General features: G+C 45.7%; 1 protein-coding gene across 3 annotated transcripts in view; it reads left to right on the top strand.

Moving 5' to 3' along the window:
* Positions 1–20269, top strand: part of Kcnj1 (potassium inwardly rectifying channel subfamily J member 1) — a 28440-nt gene extending 8171 nt beyond the window's left edge. Inside the window, exons 2-3 of one of the 3 annotated variants that reach the window (XM_013155374.2) lie at positions 4769–4918; positions 17904–20269. In XM_013155374.2, the coding sequence (XP_013010828.1) occupies positions 17925–19043 (1119 nt within the window). In that variant the 5' untranslated portion in view covers positions 4769–4918; positions 17904–17924 and the 3' untranslated portion in view covers positions 19044–20269. Of the gene's footprint in view, positions 1–4768; positions 4919–15148; positions 15877–17903 lie in introns of those variants that run through there. The other 2 variants (XM_063256057.1, XM_063256058.1) reach the window with 2 other exon arrangements.
* The last annotated feature ends 695 nt before the right edge of the window (positions 20270–20964 follow it).

Raw genomic sequence — 20964 nt, 5'->3', positions numbered from 1 at the left:
CTGTCCTTCACCCACTTGATGGCTTCTCAGGAATTCTCAGGAGTCCCTGACTTAGTAACACCACAGAGACTTCCTGTGGGCCTCAGTCATCTGGCCACTCAAGTCATCCCTACAGTGAAGACCTCACTCACTTCTACAGGCGTTTACAGTGTTTTACACCATGGAGCCTAGGCAGTAGCAGGAACTGCTGTCAGAGACACAGTCATTGGTTCTATTCTAAACGTTGACATGGATCAGATTCTTTGCTGGAAACCTGTGCTAGTGCCCTAAGTCCTCAGTCAAAAGTGTTTTTCTTATGTCCTTCCCAATTTCTTGCTGCAAATCCAGGCCACCTCTGTAAGCATGGGACTCACCCACCTGAATTCTCCCAAGTGCCTCCTCATTTAAGCTGTACAATGGCCTGGAGGGGTTGATACCATTAATATCATTGCCTGACAGGTGGGACACTCAAGCTTGACTTTGAGTGGCCCAGGGCAGAGGGGGCCTCCTCCCAGAGATTGCTAGGGCTCTGGGCCATAAGAACTGCTAAAATAAGCAGAGCAGTGTCCTGGTAGATGGAAGGCTTATGAGGGGGCAGAGTATGGGCTCCCCACTGCGGGAGGGCTCTTCTTGTTCATCTTGATGCAGCTACCACAGCACCATCGGTACCCGGAGCCTGTCTATTTACTGAGACTGTGCTAGTAGCCTTTATAGCTACTGTTTCTTTCTTAGTCTGTATCACAGCCTCTTATTGCCTTGATTATTTGGTTGCTTTTCATGATCTGCCCAGTTCCCCCACCTTGCTGAGTGTCAGTTTTTCAAATGCTGTGTCCCCAGCTCTTAGAAGGCTTCCCAGCATGTGACAGGTCCCGATGGATACTTACAGCCAGGAGGTAAAGAAGAAAGAAGCCAGTAAAAATAGAAAAGAAATAATTCCAATATACCTACTTCATAGGTCACTGAGAGGACCACATGACATACTGCCTGCAAAGTCACTGTCACAGCGATGGTACATGGTAGATATTCAACAAGAGTTTGCTCCATTCCCCCGTAGTAATTTCATGTCGAGAATGCTTCTGTTTTTCAAGCCTAGTCCTGCAGAGTAACCTCAGCCTCTAGGGTGCCCTCAATCACATATGGAGGAGGCTTAGCCATGGTGAGGGCCTTGCAGAGAATATATTGCCGGCTTTCAGGTCTGTTCCAAAGTCACATGGGAAGGGAAGCATTCTGAGGTGTTTCATCCAGTAAGTAACCCAGAGTGGATGCATATCAGGCCAGTGATGGTCTGAATTCTAACTTTTTTGCCCCATGGGTTTGGACTACTCAGTTTCTCTGGTCTTTGGTTCCTTCCTCTATGTACTGGCGATGATAATAATGATGGTTGCCTGTGTAATACTTTGAGTATTATAGTAGTCAGTGAAGCAGCTGTAATGGACATTTACCTGTGAAAAGAGCCTTGGGCACTGTAAGTTCCATAAGTGTTACTTACTACTGATCTATCCATTGGTTAGCAGGAAAACTACTGATCTATCCATTGGTTAGCAGGAAAACTACCTGAGACTATATTCAAGAGAACTTTCTGGAACATTCATTATTTTCCAGTTACTTTGCTACATCTTTTTTTCATTCCATCTTCAAACCACTCTGAAAGGTCTAACCCCTTCCAATTTATCATATATCCTCGGATCACTAATTGAAGCCAGAGAGACATATACCAAAGACATATCCTGTCCTAAGAGAAGTTAGTTGTCAGTGAGACATGGCAGTGCATAGGTGACCTTTTAGTGGCTCTTCTCACCATCTTTCACTTTGGGCTCACTGCTGGACCACACACCTTCCTTTGGCACCAAGATTTTTTCTATAGAGCTTTCTGTTTGGTTCACAGTGTGTGCTTCATGTTCTGTCTTCTAGTTGCTGTCTCTTACCCGTTTCTCTGCCTCATCAACTGAGGAGCTTCTTGCAGTCTGTTTGCTCTGTATGTCATCCACATTTCCTTCAGTTTTTCTAAGTTTTGCATGGGGTGCAGCTGCTTTTCCATTTGTTAAAACTTCTAAACTTTTGATAAATTAACGAATACTAAAAGTGCATAATTTTTTATGCATTTTGCAAACAAATGATCAGAAACACACACTTACTATATAAGTTTTCAAGGATAATATGGGGCTCAAAATGCATGCAGTCTTGTGTCACTGCACACGGTGGAAACGTAAGTTGAGCTTCAGAAGAGAAGAGGGAAAATGCCACAGGTACACCTGACACTTGTGAATAGGTACCATTTCCTGGCCACGTATGAGCCTCAGCATTTTTAATCACTGTGTGTTTTCACACCACTCCTGTATGTTTGCTTGGTTGTCAGGTGGGTGAGAAAAGTGAAGTATGAATTCACCTGCAACCTGGAGAAAAACAGCTTCTCTTTGTCTCCCAATATTCTCTAGGTAGAGATCGCAGAGGTCCAATGGCCAGGAGGTAGGGTAAAGCAGTGACAGGTCCTTGCACATGTGCACCCTCAGGCCACTGACCTTCACTGACCACTACTTGTTTAAGAAAAGTTTGCAGAGTTTCTGCTGTTTGCAGGTACAGATAGCACAATGCACAACTTTCCTGGAGAAAGATTTCTGGTGGAGGTGTGGCAGACAGTAAGTGAACAGGTAAAGTAACAGGTCAACAAACAAGATGACATCTGGCAGGGAGAAGGAAGGGAAGGAGCCGGGACAGAATGGAATGACCGCTGCCAAGGAGGTGCTACCTTGGGTCAGATGCTGAAAAACTCCAGAGGAGGTGACGATGGAGCTGAGTCCCAGTGCACCAGAGTGCTGAGTCCTGAGGACCCAGCCATAAGGAAGAAACAGTCAATAACCAAGCCCAGGGCAGGACCAGCATGGCATATTTGCAGGGCACTCAGTGGGAACCCAAAGAGCAAGGACAAATGGTATGGGGAGAGGCCATGGAGTGGGGGTGAACTTGGGTTTCTTGGGGTCTAGAGGTCATGAGAACAAGGGGACAGATGAGAGAAGGTTAAGCAAGACAGAAGCATGAGCTGATTGGCATGATCCATCTCCGTGGTGGTGGGGGAACATACCACGAAGGGCAGGCAGGAAGCAGACAGATCGATAAGCAGGAGATTCTGTAGGCCAGCCAAGATATTATGGTGGGTGACAACAAAGGAACTGGACAGAAGAGGACAGACTGGTCCTGAATATATTCTGCATGGAGAGCAGACAAGTTGAACCTGTGGATTGGGTATGGGGCCGAATCAAGTTCTCTCTCGAATGAGTAGGTAGTTGTGCCATTCACAGAGCTAAAGAATAGGACATGAAAGAAAACACACAAAGTTGTACTGGGTGCTAACAAAAAAGAAAAGAGTGCACAAAGAAAATTTCTTCCGGGTAGAAATTTCAACCCCAAGACATTTGTACCCAGGTGTGCTGCTCCAAGTACATCATATGCCCCTTCCAATACCTTTTCCTGCTGTCCTTGCTCTGTCTAGCAACTGGAGCTTGCAGCTGCACCTCTCATCCTCTGACTGGAGACTCTGGGGTCTACGACTGGCCAGGGCTGTTAGAGAAAGGATGGTGACAAGCCTTATTCAGTAGGTCCTGTGCTCTGGCTGCTCTGGCCTCAAAGGCAGTCATGTTAACCTCAGGAAATTCAATGGGTCTGGCACAAGGATATCTTCCTGGCTTAATCTAATCTCCTCATTTTGTAGGCTGTCTTTTCTTTCTGACCCTCAGCTTTTTCTGCTCCCTGGTTAATTTGTGCTTGGCAGCCCAGATAAACAAAGTCTTTGCTTTCTGAGCTTTCAGTATGAGAAGATGCAGGTTATATAGGTCCTCATAAAGCAGCTCAGAGTCTGATGCCTTCTCCCAGATATTTTGAGGGAGAATCTTCTTAGGGAGTCAGGGAGGACAGAGTGACAGGGAGAAAGGAGCTCTCCAAAGACCTGGAAAACCCCAGCAGGACTAAATACCCTGCCCTGAGATTTTTACACAGCATACGTGAGCACTTTGCCATTTGTCCTTGGGTCTGGCAGGATGCCAGCTGCCTGCTCAAATCTAGAGCTGAGAATTAAAATGTTCGCTGAATGCCAGCTCAACCTTTGGCTGTCCCCAGTCCTAATCTCTTCTTTAGGGCTCCTCAGCTTTGCTAAACAAGGAAGGAACATAATATTTCACTGTTCCTTCTGCTGGATCCTCTGTCGGGCGTTCCCACGCTAAGTCCTGTCTTAGTATTGTGAAACAGATATTGTTATCTCCATTCTCGTGGAAGACAACACTAAGATATGGAGAAGCAATCTAGTCAGTGAGCAAGTTTTGGGATTTGCGAAGTGATATACACCACCTGGCCGTGTTCACAACTGTTGGTCTGTGTGGGGCTCCAACTTGGCTGTGCCAATCCCATTTTCTGCCCTTTGTAAGGATGTCTTTGGTTCAATGCTGATCAAAGTGCCAGGGCCTGTGCCAGCCCAGCTGGCAATCTCACAATTCCTGGAGGTCATTTTCTATCCTGTCTTCCTTGGCAAGGCAGAACACGCCAAGGCTCCAATGATGCTGAAAAACACCGAGTACTGAAAATGATTACAGATACTGGAAATGTGGAAGGGAGAAAAATGCTTCAGGAAGCAGCAGTGCGTGCTGCAGGGGGTCCAGTTTAGGTTTGGTGAGAGCAGCCGGGTAGAGCTGTCAAGAAAAGGAGGGGAAGGAAGGGAGGGGAGGAAGGAACTTGAAATGAGCTCAGGTCTTTATTTCTTCTTGGGTTTCTTCCTGACTTTTTTTTCTTTTTTGTCTTCCAGCCCTAATCGATTACACTGAGAAACTGGCTCTGTAAAACTCCCAGGCAGGCCGTTCTGTCATGCACCAGTGAGCAGCAGAGCAGGAATTCAAGCCTGACTTCAACTCGTGTTTCAAGGCTAAGACTCGGGGAACCTACACGTGCTCTGCAGGTGACTGGCCTCGTGTCTTTCTGTAGGAATCAGGGTTTATAGTGTGATGAGTTTGGCCTTGAGCGTCCTTCCTGCCCAAACAAGCAAACAAACAAAGCAATTGTATCACCTGCTTGTAGTACTTAGTCTGATCTAGACGTGTCATCAAGCAGGTCCCTATAAATCCAGCTGAGGACACTTTTACTGCATAAAGATAGATAACTGACACAGCGGGGCAGGAGTTGGGTACATCTTTGCTTGATCTTGCTGAAGGCTCATGTTCCAGATGTGTTTAAGACCATTCAGCCCCACTTTTGAGAATGGAGCCACCCTCCAGGACTGCAGTGGCTGGTTTTTGATCTCTAATGAGCATCCCCAAATTTGGACTTCACACCAGCCTCCCACCCAGGTGTCACTCAGCAGAGCAGCAAGGTCCTCCCTCCTGTCGCCTCCTGTTTGGTCCATCCTCTCTTGGGCCAGTGTGGGGTGAGAGACAGAGAGAAGGAATGAGATAGGAGAAATATGGGGCAAGAAGGTGCTTGAAATGGTCCTGTTGGATTCTGGCTTGTCTGGGAGGCAGCCTGGGTCTCCAGAGAGGCAAGTTTCAATGAAAATTTGAATATTCATGCTGCTGACTCCAGGAACTCAGCAGCTATGGACAAGAAAAAACAAAACAGGAATACAAGATGCACTGAGAAAAAGACAGAGCAGGAGTTGGCTTGAGCCTCTAGGACAGTGAGAGAGAGAGAGAGAGCAAGCGTGTGCATGGCTGATTGTAGCAACCGTGTGCGGGGTGTGGGGGGGTGGTCAAAGGCTGTGTGAACTCCTTCCCACCCACCGGCCTTGGCCTGCTGAGCTGAGGGGAGCTGAGGACCGGTTCCATCCCTGAAAAGAGGAGGAGCTGCACCCAGAAAGCCAGTGCGGGGTCCTAACTGCACGCTCTGTGGGGCAGAAGGGTAAGAGGGGCCCACGGCCATGCCTCACAGGCTTGGCTGACTTATATCTGGACAGCAGTGATCCAGGGCGAGGAGAACCCTCCCTGCTAGCAGGACGTCTCTGTAGAATGAGGGTGAGCAGAAAAATGCTTTGTGCACTTCAGAAATCTCACGAAGAAGAAAATAACCATCCTGGGGATGCTGCCACTTGGTAGGGAAGAGAGACATTGGGTCCAGCTCAAGGCTAACAAGGTCTCGGAGGAAAGGGGAGCTGGGCAGGAACGGAGAGCTGTGGAATGTCTACAATGTCACAGGCACTTGATGGGTGTATGTCTTCGATTGCAGCCATAGTGCAATCATCCACCGGAAGGAAGTGTGCCTCGGTGCTCTCTTCTGAATCTTCACAGAGATGTGTGATGGTCACCGTGGTTAAGATAGAGCATCCTCCCTACCCCCTGAAGACCCAGGCACTCACTGGTAGCCGTTACCCTTCTACCTCTCCCCCCACCCTCTGGAAAACCACTTACCTTTCTTTCTCTGTATGTTTGCTGTCTTAACGATTTCCTGTAAAGGAACCATACAATAGCTTGCCTTTCATTTAGTGTGTTTTCTAGACTCTTCTTCCTATTTAGGAACAAGCACTGTGTCACCGTACAGGTACCACTTCTTACTTGATGATTCATGGGCTGTTTCTGCCCCGGGTGATCATGAATAACACTGCTGTGAGCATTTGTGACAAGATTTTGTGTGGGTGTGTGTATATTTAATTCCCATAACAACAAAGCCAGGATGGTCACCAATTTATGAAAAACCATCGCTCAGAAAGGTGAAGTAATGTTTTGAGACTGAATCTCTTGATTTGGTTGGGCTACGATAGAAGGGCAAATAAAAAGGACATAAAATAGAACTTCATTTCACCTTTGCCAGGTCACTGTACACATGGTTGGGTAGAGAGAGCACAGGGAAAGTGTGAGTGCGTTTGTGTCACACGGGACCCCTATAGCCTCCACTCCTCTCCCTGACGGTGGGTCTGGGAGCCCAGGGCTGAGTCTGCCTGGCCCTGACACAGCTCTAAGTCCTGAAGAGACGGCCCTTTTCTGTTCCTCATCCTTGTTTCAGGGGTAGGCACGAAGATAGATCAAGAACTGCTCAAGTCTCTCACTGGAGTGGCCACTGGGGAAGGCAGGTGGGAAGTCCCTGTCCCAATGTCCTTCTGAGAGGACTTTCTTGGGTGCTCTCTGCCTGGTGACGAGGCGGATGTGACCACTACAGGAAGCCAGGCTTTAAGGAGGAATGCGGCGGGTACCCAGGGACGGCTCTGGGGCATGGAGCATGGGGGTCACCGTGGCTGTTGGCTCCGCTTCCTTCTGGCCCCGGGGCCTTCCCAGAAAGCAGCTGGATACAGGAGGGCAGGTGACGTGACACCCCATTAATGCAACTCTGATGGCTTGGCAGAACTCAAGCCAAAACTGGTAATGATTGACCCTCAGAGGCTCCGTGGGGTGTTGCAATAGAATGTCCAGGAAGCCTGGCTCTCCACAGAACCTAGCAGCCTGCCATTCATCCAGAGGCCGTGCCCTTCTCATCACCTTTCTGGGAAGTGTGATGCCAGTGCAGCCTTGATCCTGCTCTACAGAAACCCAGGTTGAAGTCAGCACAGCTTGTGATGGGATTGGATCTTTCCATTCCGTGCAAGGGAGATCAGGGCCAAAGGTAGTGTTTCCAGAGGTGTTAACAGCTGGATTGCTTCCTGTTTCCCAGTGCTGTCTAAATTCTTTCTCTCTGTAAGAGATAGACTGGTTTTTCAGATGAGAAATTGACACGCTGTGAGGTTATGCAGTACCCAATGTTACTATTCAGTGACTGACTTCAGATTCAGACTCCACAAACCATCTTCTAATGTTCTTGTTCACTTGGTGGGGTAGTGACAAGGAAACTTCCAACAAGTTAGAATGTGGGACAAGAAGGTATCCAGAGTCCCTCTGTCAATCCTAGAAATGTCTTGCCATGCGTCTGGTTCCACGAGTCTATCAAGCTGGGCTGTGCCAGTCTTTATTACGTAGGCAGCGACACGGGCTCTGCTTTCCAACGGATGCGCTCAAAGCTCTAGCTGATTTTCCTCCACTTCATAAGCTGTCAAGAACACAAACTATTTTCTTTAGCAAAATGTGCTTTGCTTGTTGCAGGACAAGAATGTTCAGGCATCCTGTCCACATGGAAATCATTCATTTCTGGGTTGGAAAGGCTGAGTTGATGTAATACCAAACCAAACCTCAGAGAGCTAGAAGGGTCAGACTAATGACAGAATCCCGGCAACAGAATACACACAAAACTTTCTATAAACATTAAAATTCTTTCATTAAACTGCAGTGTCATTGGGGGGGGGGGTGGCTCCATATATGAAATTGAAGAATAATGTCATTATAGATATGTCCTATTTCCAGAACAACAACCTCCACCCAAACAGTGCTCTTACAAAATGATGAAGTAGGAGGACGATTGCTTGATTTGCAAAAGTTATCCTTCACTTTATAAAATAATCCTATAGGATTTCTTTAAATATCTAATAGCCCACTGTGTTGTGGAATACGGCTTACTATTCATGATTTCTGTTCACAAACCATCCTTGGAGAATGAATATTCATTTCAAAAGATTATATATCCAGACATGTACAATGACATTTTCAATGGAATGTATTTAAATACAGGAGTATTAAAAACCAAATCAAATTTCCTTACAAGGTCATTTGAATTTGATGTGGTTCACAACCAACTTGGTTTGTGACCAGAATCATACAAAGAAGTAAACTCATGAGCCAAGATACCATTGCAATAATAAGAACAAAAAGCCTGTAAGGCTAGAGAAGCCTCTGGATCACTGTGCTAATTTAATATTTAATCCTAACTTCATCGCAAGCTAGAATTCACCACTTAAGCTGGTGGTCCTCAGACAGCCCTGGCCTGAGAGCAAGGTGGAGCTTAGAAGCTTTCTTTCACACCAGGCTTCCCGGAGGCAGGACTGGCCTTCCTGGTCCTTCCTATTTTGAGTAAAAGTTCAATACGGGTGGACCAGGAACAGGAAGCCTTCCTACTGAACTTTCACCCAGAACTCTGCGGGAGCCTGCCTTTCCCTCCAGATGCTCAGCCTGTCTGCCTTGTTTTACTACGTTTCTTTCCCAGTACTAGGTCTTCCTCCAGATCCCGGATCTTGATACAAGGCTGGGCAAATTCCCTGACCAGTGGCCAAAGCCCAACCCAGAAGCTCCTGTGGCTATATCAAGGTTCGCTTACACATGACGCTTTAGAATCATCTCCTGTGCCTCTCTAGAGGCAAGTGGCTCCATTGCCACAATGATTTCTAAATAAACAAGCCACTGGACACCTCAGGCTACCAGAAAGCTGGATAGGCGTTTGCTTGGGAGGAGCCACTTAAGCAAAGCTCTGTGAGCCCATCTGCCCAGTTGAGGTCCCACAGAAACCAAGTGCCACCTGAGAGAGTTGTATTGTACTGATATTGCCCTCTCCATGTCCCTTTTGCAAAATCAGCATTCCGAGTCCTTCACACCTTCACGTACTTATTTATTTCCTGGACAAATACTTACTGAACCTCTGGTCTCTGCTTGGAGCTGGGGTAGGTGGCAGGAGGAGGAGACAGCTGGAGTCACTGCCTCTAGATTAGCATGGAAGTAACTGCACAAGTTAAAACTACTATTCATACCAGTGAAAAGGGTACACTCGAATCTTGTAGGGAAGGACAGCTCCTTACAAGGGGTGGTCAGGAAACTCCTCTTTCATTGAGAAGGTGACATTTGAGTTTCTTTCTCTGAAATGACATTGAAATTGAGGTTAAGAAGTCAGATAGGAGAAGGATTGGGAGAACAGAGCTCCAGGTGTGCCAGGAGAAGATGTAGCAGATGCGGCAGGCTCAGAGAGTGCAGCTGCAGGGAGGCAGGGCTGGCCCTCCAGCATCTGTCCGCTTGTCTTTGCATCACTATCTGCTATCTGGCTGTGACCATGGCACTGACCCCAAGGCCAGGGCTTAGCTTTCCATCACTGCCAGGTTCTCTTATGTGGTTGGGTGGCTTTGGGGTGTCTTCATCTTCCCACACTAACCACTGTCATCCACACTCCCAGGGACTGATAAGCAGGCTTTAGGTAAATGTTTGCCTCCTCTTCACACTGTTTGCCAACTATTTTGAGTACACCCTCGGGCTGAAAAGCAAAGGCTTCTTAGGCGGATCTAGAGTCTGCTAATCTTTGGGCTTCTGTGTTGTGAATTTGCGTGCGTTGTTTAACCTCTCAGTTCCCAAATCTCTGGGATTATTGTGAGATCCATCTCTGACAGCGCCCTGTGCTCCTGCGGCATCCGAGGCTTTTCTGCCTGTCATCGAGGCTCCACAGGGGCACTGTTTGCATCGTGCTCCAGGGGGCGCTAGTCACACAGAATGCGGTGGTGTCTCCAGCTGGCAGGGAGAGAGTGAGGCTTTGTTTGCTATTTCCTGTTCTCTCAGCCTTCCTCTTCCCTTTGATTCATTTTGGGCTGTGCACCTCCACTGTCCTCTGGTTTACTCTGTCCACTCTGGCGCAGTCTTCTCTCATCCGGTAGCCAGTGTTTTCCCTTGGTAAAGTGCTGCAGTCTATGAGGTTTAGAGAGAGGAATTCTTACAGGATCTCTGGGGGAGCGCAGTAGCTCCACCTGTGTGGTGTGAGTTCCTGTTGTCCCCACTAGGTGCTCTTGATCTCTTGTCACTATCCTCACAGCTACAAAGGATGTGCTACTGTCTCCTGAGAACTCTGAACAAGGCAGAGACAAAGAGCCCCTTTGGTCCTCTGCATGGCCTTGACCAGCACTCCCCGAGGCCTTAAGAATCAGTTATGGAAAACAATAGAAATTGATCCTGGAAGTGCACATTGAATAAGTGTCCAGCTTCCAAAGCATTGGTTTCAAAGGCCAAAGTGGGTGGTTGTGGGCATTAAAGGGTGATAGATCCTTACAGATACTTCCCTAGTCCAGACTGACTTCCCAGGCTGGCTTTACTGGTGGGGACATCACCCCTGCCACTCTTTTCTCTGCGATCTATGAGGAGACAGTGGTCTTCGTGGTAATAGTAGATAGTATCTGAGAAGGACCAGTGATCTTGGCAAACAAGTTAGCTAGATAGAAATTAACACCTGAGCTTAAACATTTTAACTGCTTTCAATGGGTCTTGGTGTTTTCATCTGGCTATTTCCTTGATTCTTCAACTCTTGATAAGAAACGCAAACCTACATACAAAGCACATATATGTACATGTGATTTCTGAAAGCAACTAGTAGAATTAGGTATCACTCACTGACTTGGAAAACAATTTTTATTTTCTCTTAGTTACACCTGTTATGTTTTATGTGCTATGGTCTTCTGTGGTGTGGGGGTCCTTCCAGCCAGCCAGCACCAAGAACACTCCAAATGTACACCATGAGCAACTGTGGGAGCCTCATCTGAAGAGGTCAAGAGGGCTTGAGTAGGATTTGAACTTTAGTTTCTGAAGGCTTATGGAAGTGATACTTTGCTCCGGAAGGAAGTGTAAGTATGTTAATATGTTAATTAACATATTATGATAATAAATCTTATTATCCAGAAGGAGAGCGCTCTGGCATGAGGCCAAAGTTATTATTGGTACAGAAGCAGCAACCCCTGGTGCCAGCTGGAATAGGAGGCCATTTGGCTGTTTTGTGGTTTGCACAATGGTCATGTTATTGTCTGTGTTCAAACAAGATTACCGAGAGATCTTGTTTTCCAACTAATTCATCATGATCACAGTGGCTTTGGCTGGTGTTGATGCATTATGAGATCATTAATTTTTAGTACTAGAGTGACAGAGCCTTGCTATGAGTGTCAGGCCAGTTCTTGATGCCAGGTGCTGTCTTCTCTTTAGTGGGCATATGTGGATGTTAAGGCCAAGAGAAGGACAATGTCACATCTGGGTACCAATCCTCCGTCTGGCCTTGCCAAGGACGATTCTCTCCCTCGCTCCTGTTGCAGCCTCTCCTAGGTACAGGCTACACTCCAATGATAGATCTATCCTTTATTAAATTATGTGCGCATTTCCCAGGTTGTCTGTTGCATGCTGGGAGGCAGGCTTTGCAGCCAGTACAGTTCATGGATGTGACTTGTGGTCAGATCTTTTGTTCCCCCCTCTTGAAACCCTTTCTCACTTTGGCTGTGGTCTGCAGTATGGTCCATTTGACTCTACATGACAGGTGAGATGGCTGTAGCCAGTGATGCTTGGTTAAATGCTACACTAGTTTGAATGTGTGGTCCAGTAAGAACCATTGATGCTATTTATTGTATTTATTGTATGATTGGTCTGTTCTAGGAACTTTATTCATGCTATTGCATTTAAATCATACTGTGACCTTTAGATGTATTCAATGTAACTATTTCACAGATGAGAAAACTGAGGCTCAGAAAGGTTAATGGCTTGCTTGGGCTCCCTGGCCATGGATTAGCAGCAGAGCTGGTCTTCAAATTCATGTCTGTGCTTACTCAGACTGGAGCTCCCTCCCCTCTGATGAGCTGTCTCCAGTGTCACCTGTTCTGGGAGCATTCTTGACTGGTTTCCTGTCTCCTCATTACTTCCACATGTAATACACTGAGTTCAGATAGTGCCACTGGCCCCAAACATAATTGCAGGACAGCGTACCTTTGCACTTGTGATTCCCTGGCTTTTGTTCTCAGCTCTCTTCTCTGGAAGGACCTGAGAAGGTTCAAATCTAATTTGTGCCCTGTACACAACATACTGCTGACCTTGCAACAGAGAGAACTTGGGAGCACGCTCACCCCAATGAAAAGTGGGTTTTCCACCAGTGCATCTTTCATTCATGAAAAGGGGCCTGTGTCTCAAATGTCCATGAGGCCGGGAAAGCTCAGCCCATCGGACCCCAAGTGAGCTGCCTGTTCGAGACATTGGAGCTAAGTCTCTGGTATGCCACCCAAGAGGGAAATGCACCCTCTGTCCGCGATGTACTAGACATGACCTGACTGGGGCAGTCCAGGAATCTGGGTGACTCAGTGCTCCCCAGGGCTCTAACTATTTTTGAATTCTGCTGGGTGGCTGATGTCTGATAGATTGAGATGATTTTTGTAGAAAACAGGAAGCCAGCAACAGCAATTAGATGCATTCGTTTGAGTTGCTCAGCAAAGGAAGGAGGCAAGTCTGAAGAAGGCACGTCTGACACCCAGTCTGTTGGGTCCCCTCTTGGGTCACCGCCTTAGCAAATCTGCTGCATTGCAAATGTTGATGACTTCTGTAGGAACAACTTGGGAGAGGGACTGTCACTTTATTTTCCAGCATAGCACCTGCCCCTTAGGAGACGTTCAGTTGGTGCAGCATTCATACATATGTTGAAGGAGAAGATGGGAGCCAGCCCTGTCAACCTGTTGAGTACTTTGCAAGAATTATGTGGTGATTCAGTTGACTCTTGGCCTGAAACAAAATAATAAAAGCTCCCAGAAACTTGAATTTCTTCTGCACGAACAGCCAAGGGACGAGAGTGAATCATCTTGTGACATTCACTTTCAGGCCACGTAGCTCATATTTCCTACCTCTACCATGAAATTTTGATTCCCAGAAATATCCTGAAGTTAACTTTGGTCGTGAGCAGTTTATGGACAAGGCAAATCACAGCGAATGTCTTTTTTTTACTTATGCAGAGAAATGATAACCTCAATCATGTAATTCTAAGCCAGTAAAAACAGAAGCCACACCTTCTATCCTCTTTTCTGGGGTAGTGGCGGTGGTGTGGGCAGTGGGGGGCAGGGGAATAAATGATGCATGAAATCCCCAGTTCTGAATGGATTGATCTGAGATGGATGTCTGTAAAAATTTTTTTAAAAAAAATCAGCTATTTAGGTTCTTCAACTTTTAGCAATGAGCAAGAACTTTGGCTATGTCACGGAAAATGAAGACTTGACTGACTCACCAATGCCTGTGTGTATTTTTACAGATAAAAGGAAAAGCAGGAGGAAATTTTCTTTGTTTTCAAGAATTTCAAGGGTGTTTCAATGAAAGACATTTGGGACTTATTTAGAATCACGGGTTGCCCCTGGCTGATCTATAGTTTCTCCTATAGGTCTGCAACAAAAACGTAGCCCACGTTGTCACCAAGGTCCCTTAGCCACTATTATTTATTTACCTTTAACTTCAGCTCCTCTGTGTTTGCTTTCTTCTCTCACCCCTGCGTGGGTCACACAGACCCTCATATGCAGAGGAGTCGCCTACACACATGACAATGTGTGAAATACCTGTATTGCACGGGAGTACAAGAAACACAAGTGATGACAGATGCCTTGCTTTATAAACTTGATCGATTTGTTTACTGTCACTCAGTAAATACTCACAGAACTCCCACTTTGTGTGGCTCTAACATAACCTCAGGCCCTGGCCTCTGTGTCCCTGTTCTGTGCCTCAGCATGGGTGTTCTCACTGTCTTATGTCACAGCAGTGTCCCTGCCCTGAGTTTGTTGTTTATGGGCTTGTCTACACTGCCAAATCCACCTGCTCGAGAGTGGCATGGCATCAAGGACTGTGACCCTTTGGGCCATGGTTGCTTCCAGGATGTCTAGCACAGTGGCTGGCATATACAGCAGTAAAAACACGTCATTATTAAACAATGATGAATAAATTAATGTATACATAAACACGTGGAGCCTGCCACCAGCTGAGGTGTTTCCCAGATGGTGGACCTGTCCTCAACAGGGAATCTTGTAGAAAAGATGTCTTTTTCAGTGATCTACAAACCATATTGCCTTGTAAGAGGTGAGGTACTTAAGCTCACTTTCCCGTTAGATGGTGAGCTCCCTGAGAACAGGATGTGTTCTGTTTTCCATGGACATCCTCCAGGACAAGCGTACAACCAGTGTTTGGGATGTGTACAGAAAGTATTTTCTGAGAATGAGCTGTTTATAGAACAAGAAGGCTGATGCCATAAAGAAAAAGAGTGGTAATAATGTGACCCAATTGTTTTAGCTGGCTGCCAAGGGTACCTTGGTAAATATTAGTTAATGTGTAGCCTTTGTTTGCTATTAAGATTTACTGATTTCAGTAGAATGGGACCTAAAAACTGAACATGTTATATAACAATCAGACACCAGGGACAATCTCTAACCACATAATAGTTTATAAAATACACACCGGTTCTGTCCACGGTTAGATTAAGTGTCATGTAAGTAAGGTATGTGCAATAAATAACAGGTCTCTGGGTGAGTGATGGGATGGCTTAGTGGTTGAATCTACCCTGTATCCTTGCATTGTCTACATAGGATTCTTCTCACTCTGGGAACAAATAAATCAATAGCTTTGGCTAATCCAGGGTGTGTGAAAAACGCCTTCTGTAAATCCCAGGTTTTCCTGAATAAATCCAACAATAAAGCTTCCTTTAATCTCACTTTCTTACATAACCGTGACATTTATATAGAGAGATTAACGCGGTGTCTCGTTTCTTTCTGGTGTGATCTTGCTTTCATCTCACAAATATGTCCCCATCTATGTTTGTGTAGTTGCCAGCAGCACTGTAAACACTTGGAAAATTCAGCATCTCAGTGTGATTTGGAAAATAAGCTGGGAGATGGATGATAACTATTTCTGGCCCGAAGTTATGTGGCATGACTTAGGAGAACAGCGAGAGAGCTGTAGAGCGTGGCAAAGGAAAGGAGAGCAATACCGGAATCCAGTCCCCACCTGCTGCCCGGGACTCGAGCTGGTGGTTTGTCATATCTTAGCATGACGGTATTCAAGCCATGTGAGGTTAGGGGAGATATATATACCTAGCTGGGGGCTTGGTCTGAGAACAACCACCTACCCTGGGCTAAGCCACACAACTCCACCATGGAATTAAGTGTTTTCAAGCTGATACAAATTAGCATCAGTCAACCGGCTGAAGCCTCAGGTACATTAGACTGGGTCTCAAAGACATCAGCCTGCAGCCGGACCAGCTGCCAACACCACCATTTCCTTGCTTTTCCCAGCCATGGATGCTTCAGGGCAGAATATTTTTAAGATGCTGGTAAGTGCAGACAATCTGGGGAAAGCGTTATAGGCAGCTGGTTGCTTTTGTTTCATCGCTGAATAAAGCCAACCAGATGTTTATTATTAATGTAGTTATGGAAACCCAAACTTATCCAAGAAATACATCAGGGGGCACTTCCTCATTTTACGGAAACAATCTTAATCTTCAAACATGGAACAAATCTCAGAGAAGCTGGAGAAGGGTGATGGAGGAAAAATCGAGAAGATGGTGTTTCTGAAGCCATCTCTGGAATTAAAATGTGTGACAAAGAGAATGTGGATTGTGTTGATAAATATTGTCTTAGAACTGACTGAGGTGAGGGCCACTGTTTGAAGAGATTGGTAAATGCTACGACCTTCCATGCCCCTGCAAGGGGGAGGCGGTGCCCAGAGCTGCAGGCCAGGTGCACAGGACACAGGGTGGGGTTGGGAAAGGGAGGTGATTGTCCCCAAGTGCCTCGCTTGGGGCATCCCCTAATCCTCTTTAAGGATTTGAGGCTCAGGAGGGTTGGGCGGGGGCCCCGAGTGTGTGCAAGTCTGTTCTGTTCGCTGTCTTGTAGCACCTTTCTGTGTGTGTATCTTTAGAATCTGTCCTTTACATTTCAAATCACCACCGCTGTGGTTTTCTTTAGCCTTTTGTGTTTTTATCTAGGTTACAGACCTGAGCAAAACACTGTGGAATGTCACTTTTGTGTAAAATGTTTCGCTAAGTTGGTTTCACTTCCTAGTTTTTAATGAATAAACATATTTTGGGAGGGGGATTTTGAAATCTATTTTAAAAACATATTTGCATTTAATGAAAAATACCATGAAGGCACTCCTAACGCTGGTGGACACACCTTGATTCTCTCCGATGGAGGGGAGAGGCCGTTTGTAAGCCCCTTGCTTCACCATTGCTCACTGCTCAGGGGAAAGTCCCTCCTCTCTCTTGCTGTAAAATGGAAGTGACAAAAAATGTCATCAGTAAGAAACCATTGAGCTGACAGTATTTTGAATAGTCAGTGAATTGTTCCACTTATGTTTATGGAATACATAGTAGGTGCTAATAGATCACACCAGCAGGAGAGATCTAGGAGTGAAGGAAAGCGTGGCTTGGCTTTGGTGGAGGGTATTCAGGGCTCACTTGCTCTAAGGCTCTGGACCCGGGAAGGAAGTGTGAGATATGATGATGGGCCTCTAACTGCTCCTTTGGGAAACATCGGTGAACTATGGAGAGATAGCAGGAAAGCAGGAACAGGTCTGTAGTACACGGAGAAGGCCTCTCACACTGGCTGGTATGTTCTGAACTCTGATCCAAGTACTCATTAAAAAAAAAAAAGAAAAGGAATTTGACCAATTCTGTACTCATCACACTGTGAGTTAGGGAAATCTGACTCTAGCGTGGAAAATTTGGTAGCTGGGACACAGTGTGGTAGCAGTTCCCCTGGACTGGAGGCAGGAAGCCTTTTGCTCCAGCTCTGTCCTGCCACTGGTTAGGTATTTGACTTACGGTGCCATTTAAATTTTCTAGGTGTCAATTTCCTTTATCAACAAATGAGCATGCAAGATAATTTAGGTAGCATGTTTACGAATGCTTCTTTTCTCTAGTTATTTATTTTTATAAGTCACGAAAATATAAACATTGCTTCAGGCTTATGATTTCATAGAAATTATTGCTTATCAGAAGGCTAACTTTATCAAAAAAAGGGGTAGTTTGAAGAATAATATCAAAGAAAAGCATAGGCCATAATTATATTTTAAAACTAATTATGGCCAAATAGTTTAAAAATGTGTCATTGACTGAGGCCTGGAGACACCTTAATACATGATCTCTTGGTGCATGTCCACTTTTATCTTTGTCGTTAGCTTTACACTTAAGCCTTAGAGAAAGCTGCAGCTGGAAACAGCTTCCAAATGCTTGCCCGAGTCTTCAAGGAACCAGGCAGGGTGACGCCAGTTTCACACGTGGCAGGTCTGCATGTTAGTCACCAGGCTCCCTGCTGCTATAGATCAGCTCATTTTTGTTTTTCTCTGCTGTGTTTTCAGATCAGGGTGCTGACAGAAAGGATGTTCAAGCATCTTCGGAAATGGTTTGGTGCTCACTTTTCTCGGCATTCTCGGCAGAGAGCAAGGCTGGTCTCCAAAGACGGGAGATGCAACATAGAATTTGGTAATGTGGACGCACGATCAAGGTTTATATTTTTTGTGGACATCTGGACCACCGTGCTTGACCTGAAATGGAGATACAAAATGACCGTGTTCATCTCCGCCTTCTTGGGGAGCTGGTTCCTCTTTGGTCTCCTGTGGTATGTGGTGGCTTACACTCACAAGGACCTCCCCGAGTTCCATCCTCCTGACAACCACACCCCCTGTGTGGAGAACATTAATGGCATGACCTCAGCATTTCTATTTTCTCTGGAAACTCAAGTGACCATTGGGTACGGATTCAGGTGTGTAACAGAACAATGTGCAACTGCCATTTTTCTACTAATAGTCCAGTCTATTCTCGGAGTTATCATCAATTCTTTCATGTGCGGTGCCATCTTAGCCAAAATCTCCAGACCCAAAAAACGCGCCAAGACCATTACGTTCAGCAAGAACGCAGTGATCAGTAAGCGGGGTGGGAAGCTCTGTCTCCTGATCCGAGTGGCTAATCTCAGGAAGAGCCTCCTTATTGGAGGTCACATATATGGGAAACTTCTGAAGACCACAGTCACTCCCGAAGGAGAAACCATTATTTTGGACCAGACCAATCTCAACTTCGTAGTTGATGCCGGCAATGAGAATTTATTCTTCATCTCCCCACTGACGATTTACCACGTCATTGATCATAATAGTCCTTTCTTCCACATGGCAGCAGAAACCCTTTCCCAGCAAGACTTTGAGTTGGTGGTATTTTTGGATGGCACAGTGGAGTCGACTAGTGCCACCTGCCAGGTCCGCACATCTTATGTCCCAGAGGAGGTGCTCTGGGGCTACCGCTTTGTTCCCATAGTTTCCAAGACCAAGGAAGGGAAATACCGAGTGGATTTTCATAACTTTAGTAAGACAGTGCAGGTGGAAACCCCACACTGTGCCATGTGTCTTTATAATGAGAAGGATGCTAGAGCCAGCATAAAGCTAGGCTATGACAACCCCAACTTTGACATGTCAGAAGTCAATGAAACAGATGACACCGAAATGTAGCAGTGGCCTTCACCACGAAGCTTTTCCAGGTACCTACTGCCTTCAGCATTGTGATGTAATCAACAATTTGGAGTTAGGAATACAAAACAAGAACCTTCAAAATAAACCAGTACAGTGATCCCTAAACTGGGCAACTGTGATCTTACAAGATACATGACTCTGCAGGAATACTGTGTAAGCACTTGTGTGATGCGTTCATATGAAACTGCATGTGAAAGCCCCCGGAGTCCACTTGGAATTTTGAATATGATTATTTTAGGTCATTCTGTGTTGATGGGAGGAGATGAAATCATGAAGAGTCTCATGGACAGGCCAAAAAAGATAGTTTTGTGTTTTTAAGTTTCCTTGAAAACTGAGCTTTAAATAGGATCAAGGGACAACTAGTTTCATTTTGATTCTGGTAGGAAAAAAGTCACTTTTGTTTTAACACTGACTCTTATCAATGGAAAGTTGTGTCGTGAGTTGGAAGAGATGAACAAACAAACCAATGACAATAAGAAGAGACTGTTACACAGTGAATAACTTGGGGATTTCATATTCTCACGCCCTGGTTATTGGAGCCTTCGTCTGAATCTGGATAGTGTGTGTCTTGCTAGGAAGAATGGAAAGCACAGTCCAGGGACACTGTAGGACACGAACTTGCTTTGCTTTATGGTGTATGCAGATACAGCAGCTCGCACTAGGCTTTGTTCCAAATAAAATCCTGCGGTACATTTAGGGGAGGGTAGATCTGTGCTCCAGAGTCTCCAGGAGCTTCTTCTTGCACAATGGAATGCTTGAGTTGGAAACAGGGGTGATATTTCTTTCAGTCTGCATTGGATGGGTTAAGGATCTACAGATCCTGAAGGGTATTTCCTGCTCATTTGAGGCAGTAGTAAGGATTTTGAGAATGCAGTCAGCCTGTACGGAATGCTCATGGTTACAGTTTGTCTGCCTGGGCTTTGCACTGAAATACTATTTCTGAAGTGGGGAAGACAAAAGCAGTAAGATGTGGCCTCGTAGTCAGGACATTCTAAGGCCTTTGTATTTCTAAAAGCCATCCCCCTACCTTCCTAAAGGGACCAATCTAATGGAAGGATTGTCCCTAGGGGAAGGTTTTAATGTGAATATATTACATAGCTCCCAATCTGAATTATTTTGTATGTATCGTGGAAAAAAAATGAAAATCAAAGTTACTTGGGAGTCAAAATGATTCAGTGTGTTAATATATTAAATTTCTGAAACTATGTGTTACTTTCTAGTGTCTATTTTCATGCATTAAATGTGACAGGGTGACTGAAGACAATATTTTCACCCAGGGTGGACTTTCCTGCAAGGCATAGAACTGGCGGCCAGGGAGCAGGCAGATAGGACACACTGGTTGTCTTGACTCCCTGCAGGAAATGAGCTTGGCTGCCGACACGCCCCTTCCTGTACAGCTACATCAATCTGTCCAGCAGCGGTTGCTGGCAGGTGTTGGAATGGGTGTCTGTCTTTTCCAGGCTTGGACTGGAGTTGGTACAGATGTACACTCTTGTCCTTTTGACCCAGACCAATGAGAACTCTAGTGGGTCTAGGGTTGTACACTTTGTCAGTGATCAAAATAGGGGACGCAAGAGGCCACTGTGGGACCTTGCCTGGCTTATTTTAGCACCGAATTTACTATGCTGACAAAGCTAAAAAACATCAGGTATCACAAGCTTGAAGAAGCTGGAATTCTCTGCTGCTCCATTATCAAGAGGTTTTATGGCCTCATACCTGTTTCTAAACTGCAGAGGCAATGTATTGATGTGGGTCCATCACATCTGAGCTCATTCCTCTGGTCCTCTCTGCTCCCTAGCAGCGGGCTTGGGAGTGTGTGGATGAACAATGCTCAGAATCAGACCAGTTGCTTGAATTGTTAAGAGAGCTGAGGAACAGGATTGGTCTTCATTTCTGGATT

Source organism: Cavia porcellus, unplaced genomic scaffold (genome assembly GCF_034190915.1).
Source record: "Cavia porcellus strain 051 isolate PalLab524CR breed Dunkin Hartley unplaced genomic scaffold, mCavPor4.1 scaffold_9, whole genome shotgun sequence".
In the NCBI taxonomy this organism is placed as follows: domain Eukaryota; kingdom Metazoa; phylum Chordata; class Mammalia; order Rodentia; family Caviidae; genus Cavia; species Cavia porcellus.
Note: the sequence above shows the minus strand (reverse complement) of the source record. Positions and strands in the feature narration are given on the sequence as shown.